Below are 26,921 nucleotides of genomic sequence, written 5' to 3'. Positions count from 1 at the left end.
TGCCAAAGTCTAGATAAAAAATGCGTTCAGTTTAATCTTGCTTTTGTATTTTTTCAAGATTTCAATTTTTCTTTCTTTTCAGTTTTGATTTTATTCACAGTTTGGAGATATTTACTATAATATACATAAAAAGCTCATCAAATTTATTAAAACAGTATTGGGTGACGGCCGACGGGTCTCACTAGTCACTCAGTAAAATTTTATTATTTATTACAAGATTTCAAGATGAAAGCTTTGGCTTACAAAAATATGAAAGAAAAAGTAACCACAGATACAAAATGTGAAAAATGAAAATGATTTGTCATTGTCATTGACGTTTTTGTAAATCATTCTTGTGATTCTTGTGAAATAGAAACAAAGATAGTTTTAGCGTTAATTTCTGAAGCATTTAGTATCAAAACTATAAATAAAATGCCTGACCATTTAGGAGATGATATGAGAAAAGTGAAAGATGATAAGGAAGAACCAGAAAAGGAAATCAAATGTATTTTTCTATTTGTTACTGTATAACCCTATTTACTGTGATTTTACTTTTCTAAACATAAAATATCTTACTTACAGCGTTGGATGAAGGTGACATAGCTCTTTTGAAATCATATGTAAGTGTCTGCACACTTCTATTCTTATTGTAAAATCACATATTTGTTGTACCTCCTCATTGGATTTTCTTTCCTTTTTAGGGACAAGGGCAGTATACAAAAATCATTAAAGATGTAGAAGAAGGCATACAAACAGTAATGAAGAGAGTAAATGAGCTTACTGGCATCAAGGAGTCAGATACTGGCTTGGCACCTCCAGCTTTGTGGGATTTGGCAGCAGACAAACAAACTCTGCAGAATGAACAGCCGTTACAGGTAATATAGCCTCCACAGCCATAAAACTGAAGCCTAAATAATACAAAATAATTTGAAAGGGCTTATCTCGCGAACTACTGAAGCAATTTTTATGTTATTTGGCACACATAAGAAGTAGACCACGTGAAGGCTATCGATTTTAATCATTTTTTCAGTGGCTATATATTTTATACCTGTGCAACGCCGGGGTGGGTTGCTAGTACTCAATAAAAAAACTTATGAAATTCTTCCAGGTTGCCAGATGTACCAAGATCATCAATGCAGACTCCAACGACCCGAAGTACATTATAAATGTGAAGCAGTTTGCTAAGTTTGTGGTGGACCTGGCCGACTCAGTTGCCCCCACCGATATTGAAGAGGGAATGAGAGTCGGGTATGTATTTTATATTAAATAGACTTGAGTGGAAGAATCAAACAAGTAACATTTCATACAGACAATAACTAATTTTTCCCTTATTACTTTAATAAATCTTGTAATTTATCTACTTCATAACCTAGCTAATATATCTGGCTACTCATATAATCCATAGTTTTTCTATTTCAAATAATTTTTGCGGCAATAAAGCCTCCATTTAAGCAAAAAAACGGGAAGTTTTTTCATGTTACTTACCTTATTCTTCCACTCACGTCTTGATTTATGTTTATTATTATCAAATTTGGATCAAAAGCTACAGACTCTAAGCAGTCAAAACTCAGGGTTATTTTTTGCAATTAAATTGTAGAAACTTTATTTTATACAATCATAAATCCATACTAATATTAAAAATGCGAATGTGTGTCTGTCTGTATCTCTGTCTGTCTGCCTTTTCACGCCCAATCCGCTGAACCGATTTTTCTGAAATTTGGCATGGAGATATTTTGAGTCTCGAGAAAGGACATGGGAGTATTTTTATCCCGGAAAAATACACGGTTCCTGTGCGATAAACGAATTTGGGCGCAACAGAGTTGCAGGCGTCATCTGGTTTTTTGTTATTCTAAGATAAATGATACATTGCTTGGAGTTGTGACAAACAACTCTGGAAAGTACACAAGTATATATTTTTAACCAACTTCCAATAAAGAGGAGGTTTCTCAATTCCACTGTATAATAAGTTTTACTTTTTGTGTAATAAATTAAGATGTATTTATGGAGAGTAAAGAAAGATTGTTGTTTTGAAGGCTAACAAGATTCTGATTCTGATACAACTCTCCAAAATTATATTGGTCTTAGGCTTTCATCTATAAGAATTTAGTGTTTTCTTTTAGTTATAACTAAGACTACACATTCAATTTTATCCTTACTTGTTTTTTTTTTTGTTTTTTTACGGGCTTTGGCCCACCACACATTCCCACCACTGTATCTCCTGTGTCGCCAGGATCGACAGTGGCATCCAACCACGAAAACCCTTTGATATGATCTCAGGGAGCCCGAGGGACATGCTAAAGCTGTCTTGGGACCCGCAACGAAATTAATCAGAAGAAAATAGGAGGAGTAGGAAGAATTCCAGATTCCCTCCCCAATATAAAGCGGGAGACAGCACAAAGTTGCAGTGACCGAAAGTCAAAGAACTGAAGGGGAGAAGCACCACGGGAATAAACTTTAATAATAATAGTGACTACTACGCTAGAGCTAAATTAATTTATTGTGTTAGACTGTTGCCAATAGTAATTGTGACAAAAACGCTTGAAGGCACGGAAGTTCCTACCTAACTAAGTATCCTTACTTGTGCAATATCCTTGTCAATCAAGCTACTTTTATTAGTTAAATGTATCCATACTGATATTATAAATACAAAAATGTGTCTTTTTGTTTCCTACTCACGCCCAAACCGCTGAACTGATTTTATGGAAATTTGGTATAGAGATACTTTGAGTCCCAGGAGAGGTTATAGGATACTTTTTGTCCTGAAAAATGTACGGTTCCCGCTGGATAAACGAAATTTGGTGCAACAGAGTTGCGGGCGTGAGGGCGTTATCTACTTTATTATTATTCATAAACCTTTGTTTCTAAGTATCTTAGATAAAAACGAGCTTTTGCCCGCGGCTTCGCTCGCGTTTAGAACTATTAGTATATGCAAACTATCATCCCCTATTTTAACCCCTTGGGTTTGGAATTTATCAAAAACCTTTCTTAGCGGATGCCTTCGTCATAACATCTACCTGCATGCAAAATTTCAGCCCGATCCGTCCAGTGGTTTGGGCTGTGCGTTGATAGATCACCATGTCAGTCAGTCACCTTTGAGTTTTATATATAAAGATATAATTCCTAGTGCTTTCCTTCACCGTAACATTTCACTTCCAGTGTGGACCGTAACAAGTACCAGATTCACATTCCGTTACCGCCCAAGATAGACCCGACGGTAACGATGATGCAGGTGGAAGAGAAACCGGATGTGACGTACAGCGATGTGGGAGGTTGTAAGGAACAGATTGAGAAACTACGGGAGGTTGTGGAGACGCCGTTGTTGCATGTAAGTTTATTTTAAAGGCTCCTTACAGCATTCATAACTTTAAAGTAAAGATTTATGGACTACGATGTCATGAGATGCTCACACTACGATGTCGAACAGAAAGTCTTTGCCTCGTTTTTTAGTGTTTGGAATGATTAAAAACATATATGTACCATCAAAAATATTGCTTCACAGGCAGATGGCGTACCTACGTCATTTGGTTGTGCTATGTCAATTCAGTGTTAGCACTTATCCATTTCCTCTCTGTTTCTGTCGGCTGGGTTTGACATAAGACGACCAAATTACTTAGGTCCGCCATCTGCCTATGAACTAACTTCTCTAATAGTATAAGGCGCAGCGCAGACGACAGACTAGCTATCCTTGACGCATTTTTTAGTCCGTGGAAATAGAACCTATGCAATTATATGCAGTATAACGCACACGACGCGCAGCGCAGACGACAGACTATCCGTGACGCACTTTTTAGTCTATGTTTATGGATAGTCTGTCGTCTGCGCTACGCCTAAGAGTCAAGTAGCATTGAGTCACTAAACGAATTTATGCTTTATACCAGACGTGCAGACCAACTGAATAACTTCTATGTATCATTTCCAGCCAGAGAAATTCGTGAAGCTTGGTATCGAGCCGCCGAAGGGAGTGCTACTGTTCGGCCCGCCTGGTACCGGCAAGACGCTTTGCGCCCGCGCCGTCGCCAACCGCACTGACGCCTGCTTCATCAGGGTTATTGGTGAGTACCACAACTTCTTAAGTGAGGTGACCGAACGATAATAGCGATTGTAAATTATGGTAGTAGTACATTTTATATGAATTTACAAAGTATCACAATTTTTTACTCGAGTTCAGTATGTGTCAAATCCGAACCCTAGATTTATGGATTACGGAGGAAAGTAAGCTCTTAAGTCCGATTTTGTGCGTTAGCTATACTAGAAATGGTTCTATGTCTACTCTTGACCGTATTTTTACTGGTCCGGATTGACTTCAGATCGCTCTTAGGCATAGGAATTGTAGTAAACATAAAAATCACATTTTCAGTCCTCTACCACCAGTCTAGAGGTATGACAGTTTAAAGCAGGATTAGAAATGATCTAGACTGGTACATGGGATATGGAGAGTAAAGAAAGAATGTCATACTGAAGCTTTGTAGACATTCTGATACAACTCTCCGACACTAACGTCGCGATGAACAACTCTGTTTTATTGAATCTGTGAACAGAGCTACACATTGTGAGACAGCAAAACCTCTTATAGTTTATACTAAAAGAAATGTGGTCACCATTTAATTTTTTTGGCAACAAAACTACCACATTTCTTCTATATCTTTTCCCATCTGTCTTAAGGATCTCCATACCTGTTTAAATCAGTTCAGTAATTTACGTTTGAAGAGCTAACAGATAGACATTTCGCATTTATAATATAAGTAAGGTTTTTAGATGATTGGTAATTGTTAAATCCTTCTTAAATTCTATTACTGTAAAAGAATTTGGAATGATTAGAAACTACGTTCCTGATTTTGTTGCATAAGATTTTTTTTTAATTACTTCAAATGTGATGAATACTGGTATATATAAGATTAAGAACATATTATTCAAACACTTATTGGCCCCTCTTTGTCACACTCAATAAAGGAGTCCATTCGTGGGAGTGTACCATTCAGGAAATTGATTCCTAGGCAGTTAACAGGGCAAGGGCAAGGGTCGTATCATGCCAAATGTCAATTCAATGTTAATTGTGATCTAGCTGAGTTTGACGTAGCGCCAGGCCTGTCTCACTCGTGCGTGTAGGTATCTAACTGTAAGTACCACCCGCGGGTGGCCAATCATTAGGGACTCACAAGCGAGCGGTGACGCACGCGCAAGATTTTTCGTCGCGTATTTACTGTTTACTGATTATAGAGGAATTTAATTCATGATACTGATTTAACCGCTGTGACAATGTGGCAAAATGGCTGTGTTATAAATCTTATAAAAATGAACAATCAAAGAAGGCCAATGAAATATGTATTTGAATAAGGTATTTAAATACAAAAAGTAGTTTTTATTATTCGAAGACAAAAAGTAAATAAAAACTGTACAACATCGCTATGTTGTATAGTTTTTATTTACTTTTTGTAAATAAAAACTATACAACATAGCCAATAAACCAATTTCATATGAAGAAACACACAAACTACACAGAAATAAACACAAGTTACTATGTTTAAATTGTAAAAGTTTCCTGCACTATAATCGAATATATAAAACTACTATAAAATATAGATTGAATTACCAAAATTTTATATTACTATAAAAAGGTTTGCTATTCGTACCAATAGTAATTAAAAAAGATTTTTTTGTTTTCTAAAAGGCGAAAACCTTGATTTCGTCAGAAAAGGTACGAGTTATGCTATAGAAAGAGAGCGGACATGTAGGTGAATATAATTGTTGGCACCTAGCACTGCGCGGGCGGAATTTGAACTTTATAGTATCGTAGCATGAGTCGTTATTTCTTTAAACCGGTTTCGCTAGTGGGAATTCTGTTGGTACTACTAATATATTCTGTGGTAGCGCTACGTAGGTCTCCCGTCTGCCTAGGAATCAACTTCTCTGATAGTATATACAATTGTTTCATATCCAACATATTTCAGGTTCTGAGCTGGTACAGAAGTACGTAGGTGAGGGCGCCCGCATGGTCCGCGAGCTATTCGAGATGGCGCGCAGCAAGAAAGCCTGTTTGATATTCTTTGATGAGATCGACGCTATCGGAGGCGCCAGGTACGCTGTTGTTTTGCTGTTTGACAGACTCCAACTGTGTTACTATTTTATAATATTATGATTTAGTTTTAGATTTCTAGTAAAGCGCGAAAGCTAAAGAAGTTGTAAAACTCCACGGTAAGGAAATAAAAGTAGTTAACAAGACCTTTGTTTCAACAACATTCTTGAAAAAAAGATATTTGTATTAATTGAAAATCCATAAGCGAAAGAAAAGATTATTTAACAACGTTTCTAAACATAACTGATTTAGTTGGCTAAGTTATGTTTAGTTTGATTCCAAATAACAATGTGTTTCAAATCAATCAAATTCGAACGTCGCCACTTGTTCCTGTCACTTAAAAGATAAAGATGTGTGTGTGTTCTAATATCACTTACCATTACACGGCCTAAGCTCATTTACTCCGTCAGATTCGACGACGGCGCTGGCGGCGACAACGAGGTGCAGCGTACTATGCTGGAGTTGATCAACCAGCTCGATGGCTTCGACCCTCGTGGTAATATCAAGGTATGTATCCCACGAGAACAGTACAATGCACTATCAGAGAAGTTGATTCTTAGCGGGCATCTAGACCTACAATAATATTGGGCAATATTTTATTGAACAACTTATTTGCAATAACATTGTAAGGTTGAGTTCAATATTAACATCGCACGCCTTCAATCTAATTGTCAAATAAACTGTTCAATAAAATTGAAGCGTGATATTGACAATAAAATTGCCCGTGTAGGGGCCGGCTTAGCATAACAACATTAGAAACGAGAAATTATGGACATACTGACAGATTTTCCTTTAGTAATCTGTCACTTGTGTATTCTTCCATAGAGAGAAACCGTTTCTATGGTGACCATGCTAAGCCTGCTAGTTCTCTAAACCTACACATGACTAACTTATCATCATCATCCAGGTGCTGATGGCAACCAACCGTCCCGACACCCTCGACCCGGCGCTGATGAGGCCGGGCCGTCTGGACCGGAAGGTGGAGTTCGGTCTGCCGGACCTCGAGGGGCGCGCGCACATCTTCCGCATCCACGCGCGGGCTATGTCCGTGGAGAGGGATATCCGCTTCGATCTGCTGGCCAGGCTGTGTCCTAATTCTACTGGTGCTGAGATCAGGTAGGTCTTGGCGAAAACCTATAATAAACTATACTAATAAACTATAAAGGTACATGTAAAGTACATGGCTATTTGTATTTGCGTATTTTATGTATTCGCCAAACAACCACCATGTGTGGACGGTATATTTGACAAAGTATTGGCCTTAATTGCCTATTTGACAAATACCTTTTTTTGACGCACATTAAAAGAGTCAAATAGGCAAGTAAAAAAAATCAAGTAAAAGTTTGGTATTCGACGTCCATGTGTGGAAGGCCATATTTGCCTTTATTTGCTTGTTTGTATATACGTCAATAATTTTGCCAAATGCAACAAACAGCCAATAGCAAATACAAATAGCCATGTGAAGTGCAAGCATAATATAAAATACGCTTGTCTGCTAAAGAGTGTAACATTTACACAATTTCCAGGTCTGTGTGCACCGAGGCGGGCATGTTCGCGATCCGCGCGCGCCGCAAGGTCGCCACTGAGAAGGATTTCCTCGAAGCCGTGAACAAGGTCATCAAGTCATACGCCAAGTTCTCCGCCACGCCGCGCTACATGACTTACAATTAATATCATTATTTAATAGTCTGTAAAGCTACTTGTCCACCGAGCCGGTATCGAAGCGTACGGTGCGGACCATAAAGTTAATATACCTAGCGGAATAGAGAAACAGAGGCCTGAGCAAGCGAGATGTCACTGTCAGTAATACTGCCTGGTAAAAAGAGACGTGTGATACATGACAGCAGAACCAATTTTTTCATCTATTTGACGTCCAGCCCTTACCGGCACGTTGACAATTTAATCTCGTAAACGTAAACAAATTTTTACACAGACGTTAATCAATTTCGGTTTCGTTTGACAGCTCGAGATTGTTTCTCTATTCCGCTAGGTACTGTATATTAACTTTATGGTGCGGACAGAGCGTCGTCATTTATAATTTGTCAGCAAATGACGTTTCAGTGCACGCAGTACTATAGAAATCAATACAAAGCAACAAATACGTCCGCACCGATTCCGATCCGGTGGACGCGCACCTACGTATTATATAAATTAATTTTAATTATACTAGCCTTTTATTTGAACCCCTTAGTAAGTGTAGAGAATTTGAAAGTACCTAAATATATGGTAAAGTACATGTAAATAATATAATAATCGCCGCTGCTCCTCGCGCTGCCGGCAATATTGCCCGAATACTTATGCGGCAGTAGCGACGCGAGTGAGTGTTTACACTCAGACCTCTATTCACTTGCCGCACACAATTTGTAGTTAGTCGATTGAACCTCTATTTTATTTAAATTTAAGCAGAATGGCAAATAACTTTTTGCCGAAAATTGGACAATAAAAAATAAAATAGAAAACGAAAAAAATTGGGGGTAGTTGGGAAATAATTTTGACGTCTGCCCATGTCTCCCAGTCGATGACGAAACATTATTCAAGTGAAAGAGTAATTGAAACTAAAATAATTAGAAAATATTTTTAAAAGAACCAGCGAGGAAAGTTAATTAAATCTATCATTTTTGGGAAATAGTTGTTATTGTTTTACAAAATGTCGGAGACGGTAAGTTTGCAGTTCAAATACTTTATAAATGTTTGTAATAATTCTACGATTTAAATTAAATTGTATCATAAAAAAGTAAAATATTAACGAAGAAAATTATTTTGGCCAGTAGTGGCAGTAGATAAGACAGTATTTCTATATTGAACTTTTACAAAGTGAAAAGAGCAAATATTTACTTGCTTATAGTGGATATATGTGGATCGTACGGTTTTCGTTATTTCGTTATCACATTTTGATAAATTGCTAGTCTTTAATTTATATAACATTTAAATTTATAGTTGGTATATTAAATATTTATATAGCCACTGATCTGCCAAAAGTAAAATATCTCTGAATAGACTTTACTTCTTTAATAAATTTCAGGATGCCTACACTGATGTGGTGGAACTCTGTGCGCTGCTACAATGCCTGGGCTTCAACGTTAAATCTGTTGAGACAAACGATGGTAACGTGAGCCAAGAGGGAGGAGTGCGCACTATAGTCATTAACTGCCAGGTTAGTATACGCAGAAGTTGTGTAGACACCTTGTTATGAGGAAACTGTATTTTCATGCAGGTGCCGAGTTAATTTCTGTGTGTTGTATGGAACTAGTTGGAGGGTAGCTGTACTCAAACTTACTTGGCTTTTTACTACGAGTATTATCATGGTCCTAACCCCGACCCTCTTCCCTTCAACTTTTACTACGTACATAGTTATCTATACTAATCAGAAAATACCATACAGATTTTGATGTTCAATATGAAGGCTAGTCTTCAAAGTCTTGTGGTTCGGACTTCGGACTAGTCACTAGATACCTATACCTAAATAACACGACCATCCTACTTATAGTGTTCAATAATCACATGATGAACTTGTTGCAATTTGCGAAGATGGTTTGATGCTTGTCGCTTTTTCGTCTTAAATTGAGTATGCTCTTCCCAGGCGTCAGGTCTCCACGTGGTGCTGGAGAGCGGCAACCACTCCTGCTCGTGTCCCGCGCTCAGCCAGCAGAACACCAGCGTATGGCAGGTGTCCGGAATCACCGGGGGCAAACACTTCAGCAAAGTGAGTTATAAACTCCTCAGATGATAAACTCTCAACCATCCGTACCTACTACACATACTAACTAAAATAGAAGTTGATTCCTAGGCAGATGGTGGACCTAAGGTGGATCGGATGGGTTTCAGCTTAACGCGACCAAATTGGTCGCGTTAAGCTGAAACCCATTGATTGATCACAGCTAACATTGAGTTGACATAAAACCACATGACGTAGGTCCGTCAACTGCCTAGGCCCTAGGAATCAATTTCCTCGATGGTACATGTGTCATCTCAACTTCTGAACATACCACAATGGTATGCATTGAGGGACCGGTCGTCTTGAAGACTTCCTGACGTAATAAAATACAAAGACTGCTTCTACGAGTATCACATGTACGTAAGTTTTAGAAGTATACTCCAGACTCCAGTCCAGGGGCGTAGCTGCCGCCGTATATGCCGAATCAATTATATGGGGCCCTCAACGTGAGCAAAAATTTTATACTCTCTATTTTAGATAAAACCGGCCAAGTGCGAGTTGGACTCGCAGATGAAGGGTTCCGCAGCAGCAATAAGGTTTATTTTTATTAAATTAAAAGGTTTTTGATTTATTTTTATATTTCAGTTGATTGAATGGAAGTTAAATTAAGGTTTACCATTTATGACGTATAAAAAAACTACTTGTTAGATTTCGCTCAAACCAATTTTCGTTGGTAGTTTTTATAGTAATGTCTAGTATAGTCTTACACGCATAGGTTAGACGAAAAATTTTTTTTTTGGTTCAGTGAAAATTTATAATAATTTTTCCATTTTTGTATCAAATTCTAAATGCGGTTCACAGACTACATCTACATACCAAGTTTCAATAGTATAGCTCTTATAGTTTCGGAGAAAACTGGCTGTGACATACGGACGGACAGACAGACAGACATGACGAATCTATAAGGTTTCCGTGTTTTGCCATTTGGCTACGGAACCCTAAAAAGGTAACCAGCTTACCTTAGGGACCCTAAACAAATTTTCGTAAAAAAAATCCCAAGCAACTAGTCATAAGTATACTTTCTTACAACAGGAATACGGCAGCGCTCTCCTGGGCTCCCTGCCCAAGGCGCACCGCGACCGTCTGACGGCAGAACTGCAGGAGATAGTGCGGTGCATCAGGGACCACAACGACGAGGACCGGCACAAACCCGCCAACCGGTCCGCCAGCATGGTGGAGATCACGCCGGAGAAACGGTGAGGACTTTTTTAAGTGAAATGTTTTATAGCCAGGGGCCGTACCACGAAACTGTTTTGAGACTCAAACAATCGTACGAGAATGCCGCCTCCTACTCTTACAAACGAGAAATGACGTTGTTAGAGCAAGACGCGGCATTCTCATTCGATTGTATGAGTCTCAAAACGGTTTCGTAGTTATATAGCCCAAAAATCCGAAAATATAAGAGATAGCGATAACAAGATAAGAGTTGTGATTAGTTTAATTTTTGATGGATTGTGTAAACATTGTTGTAAGTTTAATGGTCTTCGGCGCGGGATCTAATAAGGATTAGAAATGATTGACCCCTATAAAAAATACTAGTTATAAGTATCTCTCTTCGATCTCGTACAAAATTAACTCGGACGCCCTCAACTCCGTTGCGGCAAAATTTCCGGGATAAAAAGTATATTATGCCCTTTCCTGGGAAGTATCTCCATAAGAAGCAGTTTTTATACCATGAAATTTGAAACTCAAATAATAATCGGACGAGAATGCCGCGTCCTAGTCTAACAAACGTGAAATGACGTTGTTAGAGCAGGACGCGGCATTCTGGTCCGATTGTTTGAGTCTCAAAACAGTTTCGTAGTAGGCCTACTGAATCGGTTTAGTGGTTTGGGCGGAAAGAGGTAACCAGAAAGACAGATAAACAATATTAGGTATTATTATTCATAACCCTATTTTGAGGACCTAAATCATCTTTTTCAGTCACCTAATGCTGAAGACAGATACGCCGTCTCGCTGTCGCTCGCTAGACGCGCTGAACAGCAAGGAGGTGGACATAGAACTACCGGCGCCCGGACCGCTGCAGAAACCGGCAGATACCAGCGACCCCAAGAAGGTAGACCGTAGATTACTCAAACTCCATGGCCCAAAAGCGAGCGACCTTCGTTAAAAAATTTCTGTAAAGCACCGCGTAAACGCCGTAAAGTAACCGCGAGCCAAACCCCATAGTTCCTGGTCGTTACTCTATAAGGGACATATAGACAAAAACCTTAAGCTTTTAACTTACCAAATTTAGTCCCAAAATAGAGTTGTATTATGTAACAAAATATTATGTTGACAACTCTATTCGCCGAAATTAGTTTATCGCACGTAAACCGTACCTACATTATTTCGCAACATACACTTTCAGCTGTCTTTTCTCATCTTTCAAAGTATCTCCGTAGACCATACCAAAGTCGTTTAAGCGTGAAAAGCTGACAGACACACTTTCGCATTGTATAATTTGTTAGAGATTACATATTTTGTTGTTTTTTTTTCAGTTGATGTGCCAAAGACAAAGCACGTACACGCTAGTGACGACTCCGGCCAGTGTGCGAAGACGTAACAAAACTTCAAGGTATCGTATTATAGCAGGTTTTAACTATAATAGTAACAAATATTATGTTACTAGTTACGGTCTACTGGAGGTAGACATTATACAATTAAAAAAAATGTTACAAATAAAGTAAGATAACTTTAAAATACTTTATTTGTAAGGGTCAGTACACAATCAGACGCAATACGGCGCAATCTTTTTAAGATTAGAATGTTAGATGCAGTAGCTTACAAGAGCAGCTGTTCCGACTTCCGAGTCGAAGCGATTACGCTTCTCATTAGTGTGCGTTGCAGTAGGTAAAGTTCTAGAATCTAGACTGCGCCACTCTTGAAATGATCTCTATTTTCTTATAATTGCAGTCCTATTCAAGAACAACAAAACTCGCTACTGGAGAGCCTCATAGCTGCTGAGAAACTCGCAGAAGATCTGAGGAACCAGCTGGCCCATACAGTCAGGGAGTATATGGAAGAAGGCAAGCATGAGTCCTCGATGTCGTCTCTAGCGTTGGATGTCTCCAAGATATCAGTATTAAAGGTTAGTGAGAGTTTGAAACTAGAGGACTACTACGAAACTGTTTTGAGACTCAAACAATCGAACGAGAATGCCGCGTCCTGCTCTAACAACGTCATTTGATGTTTGTTAGAGTAGGACGCGGCATTCTCGTTCGATTGTTTGTGTCTCAAAACGGTTTCGTTAAAATGGTTTCGTTGTACGGCCCCTGCTTTTTAGGGTTCCGTAGCCAAATGGCAAAAACGGAACCCTTATAGATTCGTCATGTCTGTCTGTCTGTCTGCCTGCCTGTCTGCCTGTCTGTATGTCTGTCTGTTTGTCTGTCTGTCCGCCCGTATGTCACAGCCACTTTTCTCCGAAACTATAAGAGCTATACTATTGAAACTTGGTAAATAGATGTAGTCTGTGAACCGCTTTAAGATTTTAATACAAAATTGGAAAAATTATTGAAAATTTTAGCGGTCCCCATAGATACAACTGAAACGTAAAAAAAAAATTTTCATCTAACCTATGCGTGTGGGGGATAGGTCTTTTTCTACTATAATTTTTTTAAAACCTGAATAGTTTGCGAGAGAGACTCTTCCAAAGTGGAAAAATGTGTGTCCCCCCCCTCTAACTTCTAAAGTAGGGGCATGATAAGTCTAAAAAATATATATGACTATACTAGACATTACTATAAAAACTACCAACGAAAATTGGTTCGAACGAGATCTAGCCAGTAGTTTTTTTTTTATACGTCATAAATGGTAAACCTTAATTTAACTTTCATTAAATCAAGTGAAATATGAAAATAAATTAAAAACCTCTTAATTTCATAAAAATAAACCTTATTGCTGCTGCGGAACCCTTCATGGGCGAGTCCAACTCGCACTTGGCCGGTTTTTTTGCCTTGAGCGCGCTTTGATGAATTTACTTCTGTCGAGTCGTAGCGAATATATTAAGGATAGGAGATATTGTAGACCTTTTAGATATAGTGCGGGTAAATTGTAGTAAAATGAGGGCCCATCTAGAGCCACAGGTCTTGCTGAAAAATCACTCTGACTTTTAAAAGCTGAGGAGGGCTTTTATCTCAAAAATATGCTTCTTTAACATTTCACAGGGCCCAGAAAGTTCGAAAATCCAATTTTCCTCAAGTCCCAATCTAACGGGTATGGGTGTGCATGATGACGTTGTTAGAAAGCTGAAACGTACCGAGAGCGCGTCCACGTCCAACCTAGCGAGAAAACCAACTCCGAAAGAAGGGAAGCTATCGAAATTACGCCGATTATCACCTAATTTGTTCAAGAAGAACGGGCCAGGTGCGAAAGAAAAGGATAAAACTGAAGATAAGAATAAGTTGAATTGTAAGTTGTATTATATTATCACGTCTTATGTTAGGGCGTTCGCTGCGTTAATCGTGCACACGGCGCGGCCACCCGCGGGGCGTGCTTGTTTCATGTCATCCCATAGAGCAGCGCTGCGTTGAGGCGGGTCAGCCCGCAAGGCATGGCATGGCGCCCGCGCCGGGCACACGCTCAACGCAGCAAACTCCCTTAATACTACTTTCAGCTAATTAAAGGTGATACTGCACTAAGCGACACTACGCTGCCACGGCCAAATATTCTTTATAACATGAAATCGTATAAACTTAGCCGCATTAACCAGCAACGGAGATACGAGACATAAAACGTCAGTGCCATAGAACATAAAGTGTCGCTCCGCTTCACCATAGTGTCGCTTACTGCCGTCTCGTCTTTGAATATTGATCAATCTAAAATATCTTTAAACATTTTTAGGTTTATCCAGACCTAAGATTGTTACTCCTGTACGGATTCCTAAAGGCAATTCGGAGTTCAGTCCGAATCTGAGTGCCAGCAGAAAGAAATATAGCCATGTTAAATCAACTATACCGAGGCCAGCAGCAAAAAAGGAGTAACTTGTTTTAAACTGTTTATTTTATCAAAATTGTTTTAACAGAAATAAATAGAGTATCCAAATAAATACAATTCTTTGATTGATACTGCTTCTTTAGGTAATTATTTACAGAATATCTAAGCAAAATATTACGAGGTAGATGAGTCAGATTTTGTGTAACTTGCTGTTACATTTCGTTTATTTAGTTTATCAGGTCTGTTAAACGTAAGATTTTCATTTAGTTTTACATCAGGTCTATTGGGACATATTGTCTTCTCCAGGTCAAATGTGATATGCTGTAGTTTTGGAAACATAATGCTATCAATCAAATCATTTTTTATACTTTTTTGGTCAAAATCACCACTGCTCAACTTCGGTTTTACCAATTTTTTTGTACCCTTCTTTGTTTTACTTTCACATTGTTTTTCAGCATCTCTGCAATTTTCAGACATACTGTCTGAAGCACGATCATCTTGCAGCCTGTGTCTGATTTGCTCTTCTTGCTTTTCAGTTGTTAACTCTTTCAATGTGTATCCTTTACCTTTATTGTCTTTCAATTTGTTCCTTTCCTTTTTTGCTAGTTTAAGACAAATTGTAGCTTTTGGATAACCATTAAATTGTTGATAGCTGGAATCATTCTTTAAAGATACAAAGCTATTCAAAAATTGCTTTGGATGTATATCATCCGGAGTTGTCTTCAGCAAAACATATGTTTTCTTCAAAAATGTTTTCTTATCTATAGGGTTCTGCATGTGGAAAAATTTTTCAATTTCTTCAAAGTTTGAAAGTTTTTTTATGGCACTCCTTTGTACAATATTATAAGCCACCACCGCCATTAATATAAAGGCTGGTTCATTGCTTACTATATGATCCCATAGGATCAGCCACTCCGAACAAGTCAATACTTCACTAAAAGCAGTTTCTAATATTGATAGAGCATACGTTTGGCTCGTAACACCATGGTGACAATAATGATCTAGAAGCTTTTGGTCATGTTCAGCCAAGATGTTCTCAACCATGGCTAGCACACTTATAGGAGGAAATGGAGCATATTCAAACCATAGCTGGCATTGGTTTAAGAGCACTGTAGCAACACACTCGAACAGCAATAGAGGATCTTTCTGTAGTACCTTTACAAACGGAAATACGAAAGCTGGGAGAAAATCAGTCACACCAAATAATGGGCACCAGTTAGCCAAACATGATAAAAGCCTTTTCAAGCTATTGAGAGTGATGGTGCTGTGGATAGTGAACTGCTTCTCAATATCTTTGTATGAAGGGTGTATCCCTTTGTCCAGTAACAGTGAGTAAGCCTTCTTATTATCTGGAGTTGCCAAAAGTTTCTTCCAGACTGTGGCACGGTATTTTTCTGGGTATTCTCCATGCTGCATAAGTATTCTTCTCAATCGAGAGCTGTCCATGCATGTTTTCGTTTTGTTTTCTATCTCTTCTTTATGTTTTGACTTTACCTTATGTGATTTTTTTTTAACAGATTGAGACAGTTCCACGGATTTCTTTACTTCTTGCTGAGTACTGTGTGCTATATCTAATACAAACGAGGTGTTGTATATATTCACTTCTCCTTGTTGCAAAATACATAGGAAATATTTTCCAGTTAGACTGATGTCAAATTTTCTTATTCCTGATGTTTCTGGGTGTATGCAGTGTACAATGGTCAGCCGTTCTAAATCTAAAAAGTGTAGGGTGCAATCACTGCTTAACATTGCTAGAACTTTATTAGAGCCACCGTCAAACATTTGGGGAACAAAAGCCAACTGATGAATACCAGATATGTCATATCTTATGAGATCAATGGATTTTAAAGCTTTCCAAGTATCCATGCTGAAGAGGATCAGTAGAGATGATAGACCAGCCATGGCCATCGCTCTGCCGTTTGTGGAGAATGCTATAGACTTCATATGTTTCAAATCATTTGGTAAGATTTGCTTAACTGATTTCATAGATTCCTGCCTCCATATCTGAATCGTGTCGTTTTGGAAGCAAGCCACCACATAATCACTGGATGGAGCAAACATTATTTGTTGGATTTGAGCACTCGCAAATGTTGTCAAAGTAAAATATTTTGTGTAATTCTTCAACTCCCACAGTATAGCTTCTACGGGGCTAGCGGTTAATAAACATTCCGTTTTATGATTCGAAAAGGATATATGCTTAATGTGGGCCGTGTGACCCGACAGAGACAGGCCAGTTGCACCTGTCTCGATATCTACATAATCAATAGTAAACTTTATGTCTGTAGCAATAAGTAGTAAATTCGATTTACCAGGAACAAAATGTAGAGCAGTACTTGGACAGCGGTTTGTTACCTTCCAAAACTTTAAGTCTATGAAATCAAGTATAAAGATGTTTCCCGCATTGTCTGCACAAGCCAACTTCTCGTGTGCGTCGTCGAATGATCCCGTCGAGAATCTAATACGTTTGTTTACTCCATTCGATTTGCGAATTGTGTGATGTAGCTGCAGTATAAGACCATCTTTAGGTTTAGATTTCACTTTGATGTCGAATTTTTCAAGTCTTACTGTTTCACCGTGACAAATGTCCATTATAAACGACGAAAGCTATATTTAAATCACATTAACTTGCAGATAGTGTATCACAGTGCAATACTTATAAATTATTACAAGAACATTAATAAATACTGCAGATATTTAAAATTTGGCGGAAGTATTTCAATACCAAACCAAAATAAACAAAACCAGCGAGACATCAAAGTTGACACATGACAGATGGTTTTTGACATCGACAATATGCACAGAGTATAAAAATATTATGGTTAAAGAACATGGCAGACAACTGGCAACATCGTAAAAAAAGTCAAAAGTCTATGGTTAAAGTGCTCCAAAGTCCAAGGTTTTAAATGAATACGTCAATGGGCACTGCTGGTAAAGGAGAACTGTCAAAAATATATATATCTATGGACGCTTCACACCACGTCAGTCTGGCCCCGTGCTAAGTACCTAAAGGACTTGTGTTACAGGTACCAGACAACGGAAATATATTTAATACTTTTATACTATACATATATTTAAGATTTTTATTATATCATACACATATTTAATACACATCCAGACCCGGGAACATTGAAAACTTTTTGTTCCGTCGGCGGGATTCGAACCCGCGACCCCTGGCTTGAGCTACCAACGCGCTTACCACTGAGCCACAGAGGTCGTCAATGACGATTTTGTATGAAAACAGCGTTTGTTCCTTTTCTCGCCACGTTCATTAAAGCCTTGTCGAGCTGTACAAAAGTCCTATACTGTACTCGACGAAACATGGCGGTAGCGGTCATCGACTCCCTGTCAAAACTTGTCACTTTTTTACTATATAAATCGCGATTGACAATGAAGTCAGATGTTGTCATACGCGGCTTTATATAGTAAATGACAAGTTTTTGCCATGGAGTCCGCTACCGCCTTGTTTCGTCGAGTACAGTATAGGACTATTTATAAGTCCGCTGTCTTTATCTATCATATGAATTTTTTAATGTGCCAAACAAAGACCTTGTAAAATTATTCGCTGTAAAAATATATTTTATATTAGTAAGGGAACGGAGGTTAACATTTGAATTGGTAGGATATTGACAGCAGATTTTCAAAAAATATTCTTAATTTTTATTTAATTTGCATGTTTAACAACAGAATCAGCCGCTAGAAAAAAAGGATCAAAATGTTTTATTCCTATTACCGGCTATTACCCCGTTATTGCTAGAGTCAATATTTTATTTTCTCACTTTTTGCCATCAGATTATGGTAGACCTATAGTTAGGTAATAAGGCCGTAGCCCGTAGGTTTAAACAATACAACACATTACAATAATATCATAATGGCGCACTTCTGAGATTAGAATGGATTAGATGCCGGTTTAAATGCGATACGCCCTTTTCAGGCGTTTTAGACTGGAACGCGAGTGTAATGTGAGTAGGCTGTAGATGCATCCTGTTATTAAGTACCTACTATGTAATCTAAAATAAATAAAACCTTTTTATCTACAATTATATTTTTGTTATTTATACCTATACTAACGAGAAACGAGCGGACGATTATGTTAAAAGCGATACCGCGCTGCCACGTAGAAATAATATAATGATAAGTACTTACCTACAATGACAATACAAACTACAAAGTAAACCAACTAAAAGGTATTTTTCATAGTATTTTCTGACTTGGCGTCCGGTATCCTTATGACCCTTTTATACAGGGTGCAATATTATTTTATCCCACATAAAATTGTTGCAGAACGGTCACTCGCCATATTTCGATATTATATTGATGCAGAAGGATCAATATAATATCGAAATTTGGCCGGAAGGTTTAAGTGCATTCTGTATAATGTAGGAACCTCACTGATTTAAATGCAGACCGCCAGACCGCAGTCTACACATTGTGCCAAACCCATACTCAAAAATGTATAAAACTCTACTAGACGAAGGATTTTTTGTACTTATCTTTTTTTTATGAAATGAGGGGGCAAACGAGCAAACGGGTCACCTGATGGAAAGCAACTTCCGTCGCCCATGGACACTCGCAGCATCAGAAGAGCTGCAGATGCGTTGCCGGCCTTTTAAGAGGGAATAGGGTAACAGGGAAGGGTAGGGATGGGAAGGGAATAGGGGAGGATAGGGAAGGGAATTGGGCCTCCGGTAAACTCACTCACTCGGCGAAACACAGCGCATACGCTGTTCCACGCCGGTTTTCTGTGAGAACGTGGTATTTCTCCGGTCGAGCCGGCCCATTCATATCGAAGCATGGCTCTCCCACGTATCTAAACCTACATCATAAATTTGTACAATATACTTACTACTCTTGGATAAGCAAAATTATATTCTTAGTTATTTTACTTCAGTGCGTACTGCGTACACAAAACAACAAATAAATTCGTAGAATTAAAGCTAACTTGTATTAAGTACTTTATTAATTTATTCAAATTCCAGTACCTGCCCACTTTTCAAACCAGTTCCTATTCTCAGTTATTATTTACATAATTTATTCCTGATTTTAAATCATTGCGAAGTATTTCGTAACAAATTGCTATAAGATTATCTAGAAAAACAATTTGATTCCCTCAATGAAGTAGCATAAACCTGCCTTTTTTATTAAAAATTCAAGTTCAACACGAGTATCGCTAGATAACTTTCACATAATTATATCTGAGTAAATAAGTTGTTTGTTGACTTGATTAAAACAATAACAACGCGACGACCGACGTGCGACGACCTTGAAGAGCCAAGTACTATAATTTTAATATGTTCACCGGCCGGTGACAGAACGTGTTTATCAACCTTGTTTCCATACTAAATGTAAAACTATATTCTAAATCGTACCCAACTAGAGACATTTTATTCGAGATAGCCGTGGAAAACAAACGTGCCTCAAGAAAATGAAGTCCTTTATTGAGTACTCGGCGAACAGCGATTTTCCGATTGAGAATCTGCCCTATGGTGTGTTCACATCGTCTAAAAATGTAAGTGAATATTTATTTTACTTATCTTATCAGTAAAAAAATTCTAATCTATGACTTGCACATTTTCGAATTCATACTGTTTTATTAGAAATTCAGGAATATAACCTTATAAATTAATTTTCAACGACCTACGCCAAGAATTTCTGAGTGTTGCCATTGAAAATATTTCTCCAAAAATTGGTATAAATTCCTGTGATAAATTGATCCTGTACAGTGGCCAGGAAACTATTAGTTTATTGATCAAAAAATAATATGTAACATCGATTAATATATCAGCTATTGATGGTCCGTGGTCGAGACTTCAGGACATGAGGCTGTCCATTGTCCAATATGTATACTACATACAATATGTAAACTACAGCTACATACTTTAATTTTAACGAGGTGCTTGCATAATATTACTATAGAAATGTTATCAGCACGTGAGGCAATAAGGAAACATAAATTTTTCAGGCTCAAAAACACATAGGTGTCGCGATTGGAGACTGGATCTTGGACTTGAATGTGATCTCACACTTATTCAACGGACCACTTTTGAAAGACAAACAACATGCTTTTAAGGTAAATTTAGAGCTGTTATTTTGCATGTCAAATTAATAAATCTATTAGTTGATCATTACTATGGGCTAGCACAATATACGAAAATAGAGCGGATTGTGATTAGTTTTTCCTTCTTTTAATTTATCATCTGTTCATTTCTAGGAGGAGAAACTCAACTCTTTTATGGGATTGACTAAACCCCATTGGATCGAAGCACGAAACACGATACGAAACCTTTTGGATGCAAACAACACAAAATTGAAAAACGATAATGAATTGAGACAGCGGTAAAAGTCTAGACTCTCGTTTAATGACGTCACTAACTTTAACCTTTATTTGTATCATGTCATAATATTACGCAGAAATTTGTAATCACTAATGATCATCATTCATTATTGTCTATTATACTACTGTCCATACCAATATTATAAATGCGAAAGTGCGTCTGTTTGTCTGTCTGTTGTCTGTTCGTTTGTCCGTCTGTCGATCCGTCCGCCTGTCTGCTCGTCTTATCTTCAATGGGGATAAACTCTTCACCCCATTATTAATCGAATGCTTTATGCAATTCCAATCTATTGGAATGACTATCATGAATGAATAATACGTGGCAGAGCCATGCTTCGGCACGAATGGGCCGGCTCGACCGGAGAAATACCACGTTCTCATAGAAAACCGGCGTGAAACAGCGCTTGCGCTGTGTTTTGCCGAGTGAGTGAGTTTACTGGAGGCCCAATCCCCTACCCTATTCCCTTCCCTACCCTCCCCTATTCCCTTCCCTTCCCATCCCTACCCTCCCCTATTACCCTATTCCCTCTTAAAAGACCGGCAACGCACCTGCAGCTCTTCTGAAGCTGCGAGTGTCCATGGGCGACGGAAGTTGCTTTCCATCAGGTGACCCGTTTGCTCGTTTGCCCCCTTATTTCATAAAAAAAAAAGATAATAATAATAATAATAATAATTAACGCATGTGGTGAGAATAATAGATTTCCAAGAATCCACACGATCGAAGGATCAATGAATTATTCTTTTAACGTGACGTTTTACACGCATCGAATTAAAGTGTTGTCTGTACCTTGTTCCTTTTCAGTGCCTTCGTAAAACAGAGCGATGCCACCATGCATGTTCCCGCTGAAATCGGTGATTACACGGACTTCTACTCATCTATTCATCATGCCACCAACGTTGGCATCATGTTTCGAAGCAAAGAGAATGCACTCACGCCAAATTGGTAAGTACATTTACTATTTTTAAGGATTTTTAAAATATTTGGTTATGTTATTCGACCAAGACTCCAGTAAATGAATCTTTGTCTAACATCTACTCAGTCGTTTGTAAACCGATTTAACGATATGAAAAAAGATTTATTTAAATATTCCCTATAAATCCGAGATATTAACTTATACCCAGGCTAGCGCAAGTGGAATTAGTAAAGTTTTAGTATCTTTATCATATCCTCTATAACAAAATGACTAGTGACTATCTTTTTAGGAAACACTTGCCCATTGGCTATCATGGACGTTCAAGCTCCATCGTCATATCAGGAACACCCATCACTAGACCTATGGGACAAACCTTGCCTGTTGAGGGTAGGTGAATTTTTAACTCTTTCGTACTTATTTTATTGCGGTTTATTATCACTAAAAATTGTTACCCAGAGCCTTATGATAACAAACCGCGATAACGTTTAAAAATATAATGCAAAAATATCTTTGGATTTTATTATTTTACTAAATACCTTTTTAAAATAGTTTTGTCACTTCACTTATGCGTTATATTTTTTATCTAAATTACCCAATCACTTAGAAAAAAAATGACGGTTTCCAGTTCTAACTTCTACTATTATAATTTTTTTTTTGTCTTTTAAGGAGCCGATCCACACTTCGGGCCATGTCGTCTGATGGACTTTGAGCTGGAGATGGGCTGCTTTGTCGGCGGACCACCGACAGCTCTCGGAGAACGAGTCACCGCTAAACACGCTGAAGACCGCATTTTTGGTTTCGTCCTGATGAACGACTGGAGTGGTATGTATAAAAACTTAAAAACGTAACCGACTATTAGAGGAGAGCCATCGCCTAATAGTAAGTGGTAACTACCAAATTCCAAAAAGTTTTAAGACGAAAATATTCAGGATATTCACAAGCCCCAAGTTAGCAGTGTGATACCGAGCTCCAGCAGAGCTCAGAGCCCTTTCATTTTATAACCTGACAAAGATGGTGACATTAATTTTTTTATACTTAATACCTATACCAAGTGCATCTTAATGCCCATATTCGATAGAATCTTATATGAAGTTGTGATAACGGTACTTAGCGGTTTTTTACTATCATTTCCAGCTCGCGACATCCAGAAATGGGAATACGTACCCCTCGGGCCATTCACAGCTAAGAACCTTGGCACATCTATCTCCCCCTGGATCGTAACTGTTGAAGCTCTGCGCCCGTACATCACTGAGAACTACCCGCAGGACCCGATCCCTTTCCCGTACTTGAGACACGATGATCCCTTCAACTTCGATATCAAGCTGGAGGTGGATTTGAAAAGTGAGTACCCCCGAATCAACCCGAAAAGGTGAAAAATTCTAAAAGTAGGTAATTTCGATTAAGATTCGAAACAAAAATAGACCTAAATCGTTACATCTCTTTGAAAGTTACTCAAAGCTAGGTTAGCTAGGAATCTATAAGTACCGAAAATCAATAACACCCCAATTTATAGGTATGGCCACCATAGAAATATTTCTTTCTTACGGAAAGTCAGTCCTTTTCTTCCTATTTGTCAGTTTTTCTTTAACATTTCTACTGTGGTCATGGTGAGCCTGCCCCTATGTAGATTGACATAACTCTTTAATAACTGAAAATATATTATTTTTCTGTTATTAAAGAGTTATGTCGTTTTTCTTTAATTATTTATAAACTATGGTTTCAATTATTTCAGCTGACAAATCATCAGTCGCTACAACAATCTGCAGATCAAACTACAGCTTCTTGTATTGGACAGTGAAACAGCAGCTCGCGCAGCAAACTGTCACCGGATGTAACGTGCGCCCAGGAGATCTGCTGGGCTCGGGTACTATAAGTGGAGATGTAAGTGTTACTGATAGGAGGGAAGGTCCTTATAATCAATAATGACATCATTTTCTACGCTATAATTTGCCATACATTCTTTATGTTCCCGAAATTGGAGTATTGTGTGGATTTTAAAGTATAAATTTACTAGCTGACAGTTTTACTATTTATATTATTTCTAGTATCAGTAAAAAAGTAGATAAAAACCTATTCTCAGACCTAACGATCGTTAGGTCTGAGAATACATACAAAATTTCATTGAAATCGGTTGAGCCCTTTTGTAGGAGTTCACGCACAAACACTGTAACACGAAAATTTTATATATTAGATTTAATTTTTAAAATATATTATAGTTTATATAAATATATTATACTTGGTAGAAAATAATAATCTTTAAGCTTGTAACACTTTTTAGTGTTTTTATGTCACATTCTGTATGTGGAGGGGTATTCATTTTTTGACTAGATGTGTCAGTAATCAATTAAAAAAATATTGAGCAGTTATTTAATTTAATGGTGGTTGATTAATTATTGCGACTGTATAACATGTTGTACAGTAATATAAATGACGGTTGTGTTATCATACAATAACTGAATGAGCGGTAAAAATGATTGAATGGGCGGATCGATAAATAGTTCGGCAGATCATTGCGAGCGGTGACACCAATTAGGGTTGGATTGGATCTTATGCTGCGTTACATGAATTTGTTCTTTCTTCGCTTTACATTTATATCCTTTCTTTCTATTACCATTTCGTTATTGAGTCAGTAAACCTATGAATTGGCTCAGGCCTCAGACCAAATAATTATTTGGTCTGAGTGGATTGGATAAACTTATTGCAAAATTAGTCACAGAACCGAATCAGCCAACGCCCAACCCCAACCCGTTAGGTTAGGTTAGGTTTATTTTTTTTTTATTTCGATTTTTAGTTAGGTTAGGTTATTTTTTTTGCATTTAGGTACTGTTTTTTTTTTATTTTATTTTACCACCTTATCGCTTAGAATGAGATTTCTTTCTGACAAATTCCGATTTATTACTGCCCACACGTAACCGCTCGTTCAATAATTAATTTTTACCGCTCATTTCATTATTATTCATTACTCATTTTTGTTTATGTTACTGCTTAGTTTCAACTGCTGAACTAGTTATTACACGTGCCATTCATAATTTTTAACTTACCAAAACTGCAATTAACAATTGCCCCTTTAAATCAGTGCCCTTTTTAAGGTGCCTACTATGTGCCTACACTGCTACCCTTATTTCTACCGTTTTTTATTTTATTTCAGACATCAGATTCCTATGGCAGCATGCTGGAACTCAGCTGGAAAGGCACCAAGCCCATCCGTCTTCAGAATGGTGAGGAACGCAAGTTCCTACAAGATGGCGACACTGTCGTTTTACGCGGCTACTGTGTGAACGAGCGGGGCACTCGCATCGGCTTCGGCTGTTGCGAAGGAAAACTGCTACCAGCTTTGCCGTTCAAAGAATAATTATAAAATCGCATCGCAATGTGTGTTGTTTGTTTTATCCACTGCCATATTATCGTGTGTAAGCACAAACCAAGGTTAGATAAATATTACTGTTTTAAAATATAATTGTTGATATAAATTGTTTGTTTTATTTACATGGACATTATTAAAAATTTAAAACCATTAAACCGCAACCGTTACAAGTATAAAAACATATCATTTATTACTAGCTGTCCCGGTGAAAACCTTCCCTGGACTTCTACGAATATTTTAAGACTAAAATCGGCCCAATCCGTTCAGGCGTTTGCGAGTTTTAGCGCGACTAACACATTTGAAAATCTATTTTATATATAATATATATATATATAGATATATACATTATAATATGTACGAAATAAGTGCCGTCTGGACGTCAAACAGATGAATAAAAATTGGTTCTGCTGTCATGTGATACATGACAGCAGAATTTGGATTATTTAGTTACTAACCTAGGGAATCAACAAAGCTAATAGAAAAAAGCTTTTTCAGCTAAATAAACATGTTCAATTTAAATATAAATTGTCCACAAACTAAACTTGTTCGTTAAAACCAAATACAATTAATGGAAAATGAATTTATTTGAAATATTTTGACTTAAATAGTAATAATAATAAGTAATAACTTTTTATTTCGGATCACAATAAGAATCCATAGTGTTAGTAAATATAATTGAGACCATAAACCTATAACGACAGTATATATTATAAGTCTATGATTGAGACTTAGAAAACTATGTTAGTACATCACAATATTATCAAATAACAATAGTGTTAAGTGCTAGGGTTCGAAGGAATTGGAGAGAAAGATCTGCTAACTCTCTTGAAGACTTTATTCACTAAGTCCAGGTCACACAAGCACACACTAGGTCACAACACTTAGCACTAAGTCCAAACACTAATCACTAGGTCCAATCACTGAGCACTATCACTGTCCTAGGTCGTAGCCAAGTCGCAGGTTTCACTGGTTCACTCACTATTAATCACTTGTTATCGCTCCGAAATTGCCTTGATGATAGCTCGAAACGAACTAAATCCCGGGCCGTCTACCTGCGGCTTTTTATATGGCGAGACGAATTCCAGAAAGTTCCCGATTCACGTAAACAAGTGGAACTTTCTAGGAGGCTCGAGCATGTACCACCTAGCGCCATCTAGTTTCGAGTAGGGGATTTATGTGTAGTGTGTCCCCTGATCAGTTTCGCTGGTTTGCCGCTAGATGGCACTACATGTCCGTATACCGTGTACCGTAACAATAGTAACAATTTGTGTATTAGGGGGATATTAGATTATCATATATATTGGATCCGAGATCATTGAGTCAATGATATTGGATAATGTAATATAGACATATGATTCATTTCTTCCTTGATCATAGATTTTTAACATTTGCTGAGAGATTGGATCCAATACGTTCATAGAAATAGGTGTTGCCAGTTATTTAATATAAAAAAGAGTTTTTGATTTCTTGTTCGTTAATATGTTTCAAATAATGTCATGTAATTATTTTTCTAATTATATATTTATTTATTTATAAATTCTTTATTTGCATTATAAACTATATAAAATAACAAAAACAACATTAGGCAAGGAACATAGCAAATAGGCGGCCTTACCGCTTTCAGCGGTTTC

The 26,921-nt window shown here is 37.7% G+C and overlaps 4 protein-coding genes across 5 annotated transcripts; 3 read left to right on the top strand and 1 right to left on the bottom strand.

Annotated features, from left to right (window-relative positions):
• The first annotated feature begins 313 nt into the window (after nt 1-313).
• On the top strand, nt 314-10,599 carry LOC121735243 (26S proteasome regulatory subunit 7). 2 transcript variants are annotated; one of them, XM_042125997.1, is made up of 11 exons: nt 314-484; nt 562-599; nt 681-854; nt 1,088-1,227; nt 3,136-3,304; nt 3,899-4,031; nt 5,928-6,054; nt 6,463-6,559; nt 6,960-7,168; nt 7,579-7,738; nt 10,588-10,599. In XM_042125997.1, the coding sequence occupies exons 1-10, from the start codon at nt 412-414 to the stop codon at nt 7,721-7,723; spliced, it is 1,305 nt and encodes a 434-aa protein (XP_041981931.1). In that variant the 5' UTR covers nt 314-411; the 3' UTR covers nt 7,724-7,738; nt 10,588-10,599. The 2 variants fall into 2 exon arrangements, with proteins under 2 accessions (XP_041981931.1, XP_041981930.1); XM_042125996.1 differs by lacking the exon at nt 10,588-10,599 and having other exon boundaries at nt 7,579-7,842.
• LOC121735244 lies at nt 8,546-14,793 on the top strand. Its single transcript, XM_042125998.1, has 9 exons — nt 8,546-8,711; nt 9,075-9,206; nt 9,633-9,755; nt 10,800-10,963; nt 11,691-11,823; nt 12,248-12,324; nt 12,663-12,837; nt 13,913-14,156; nt 14,589-14,793. The coding sequence occupies exons 1-9, from the start codon at nt 8,700-8,702 to the stop codon at nt 14,726-14,728; spliced, it is 1,200 nt and encodes a 399-aa protein (XP_041981932.1). The 5' UTR covers nt 8,546-8,699; the 3' UTR covers nt 14,729-14,793.
• On the bottom strand, nt 14,743-17,417 carry LOC121735242 (TBC1 domain family member 31). The gene has a single exon (XM_042125995.1). The coding sequence runs from the start codon at nt 17,268-17,270 to the stop codon at nt 14,856-14,858; it is 2,415 nt and encodes an 804-aa protein (XP_041981929.1). The 5' UTR covers nt 17,271-17,417; the 3' UTR covers nt 14,743-14,855.
• Nucleotides 17,418-19,967: 2,550 nt separating this feature from the next.
• On the top strand, nt 19,968-25,396 carry LOC121735448 (fumarylacetoacetase). The gene is made up of 9 exons (XM_042126282.1): nt 19,968-20,187; nt 20,641-20,748; nt 20,890-21,014; nt 21,815-21,955; nt 22,216-22,313; nt 22,593-22,748; nt 23,061-23,267; nt 23,659-23,807; nt 25,075-25,396. The coding sequence occupies exons 1-9, from the start codon at nt 20,104-20,106 to the stop codon at nt 25,276-25,278; spliced, it is 1,272 nt and encodes a 423-aa protein (XP_041982216.1). The 5' UTR covers nt 19,968-20,103; the 3' UTR covers nt 25,279-25,396.
• Nucleotides 25,397-26,921: the final 1,525 nt, after the last annotated feature.

Source organism: Aricia agestis, chromosome 17 (assembly GCF_905147365.1).
Source record: "Aricia agestis chromosome 17, ilAriAges1.1, whole genome shotgun sequence".
Taxonomy (NCBI): Eukaryota; Metazoa; Arthropoda; class Insecta; order Lepidoptera; family Lycaenidae; genus Aricia; species Aricia agestis.
This window is presented reverse-complemented; position numbering and strand designations above follow the sequence as displayed.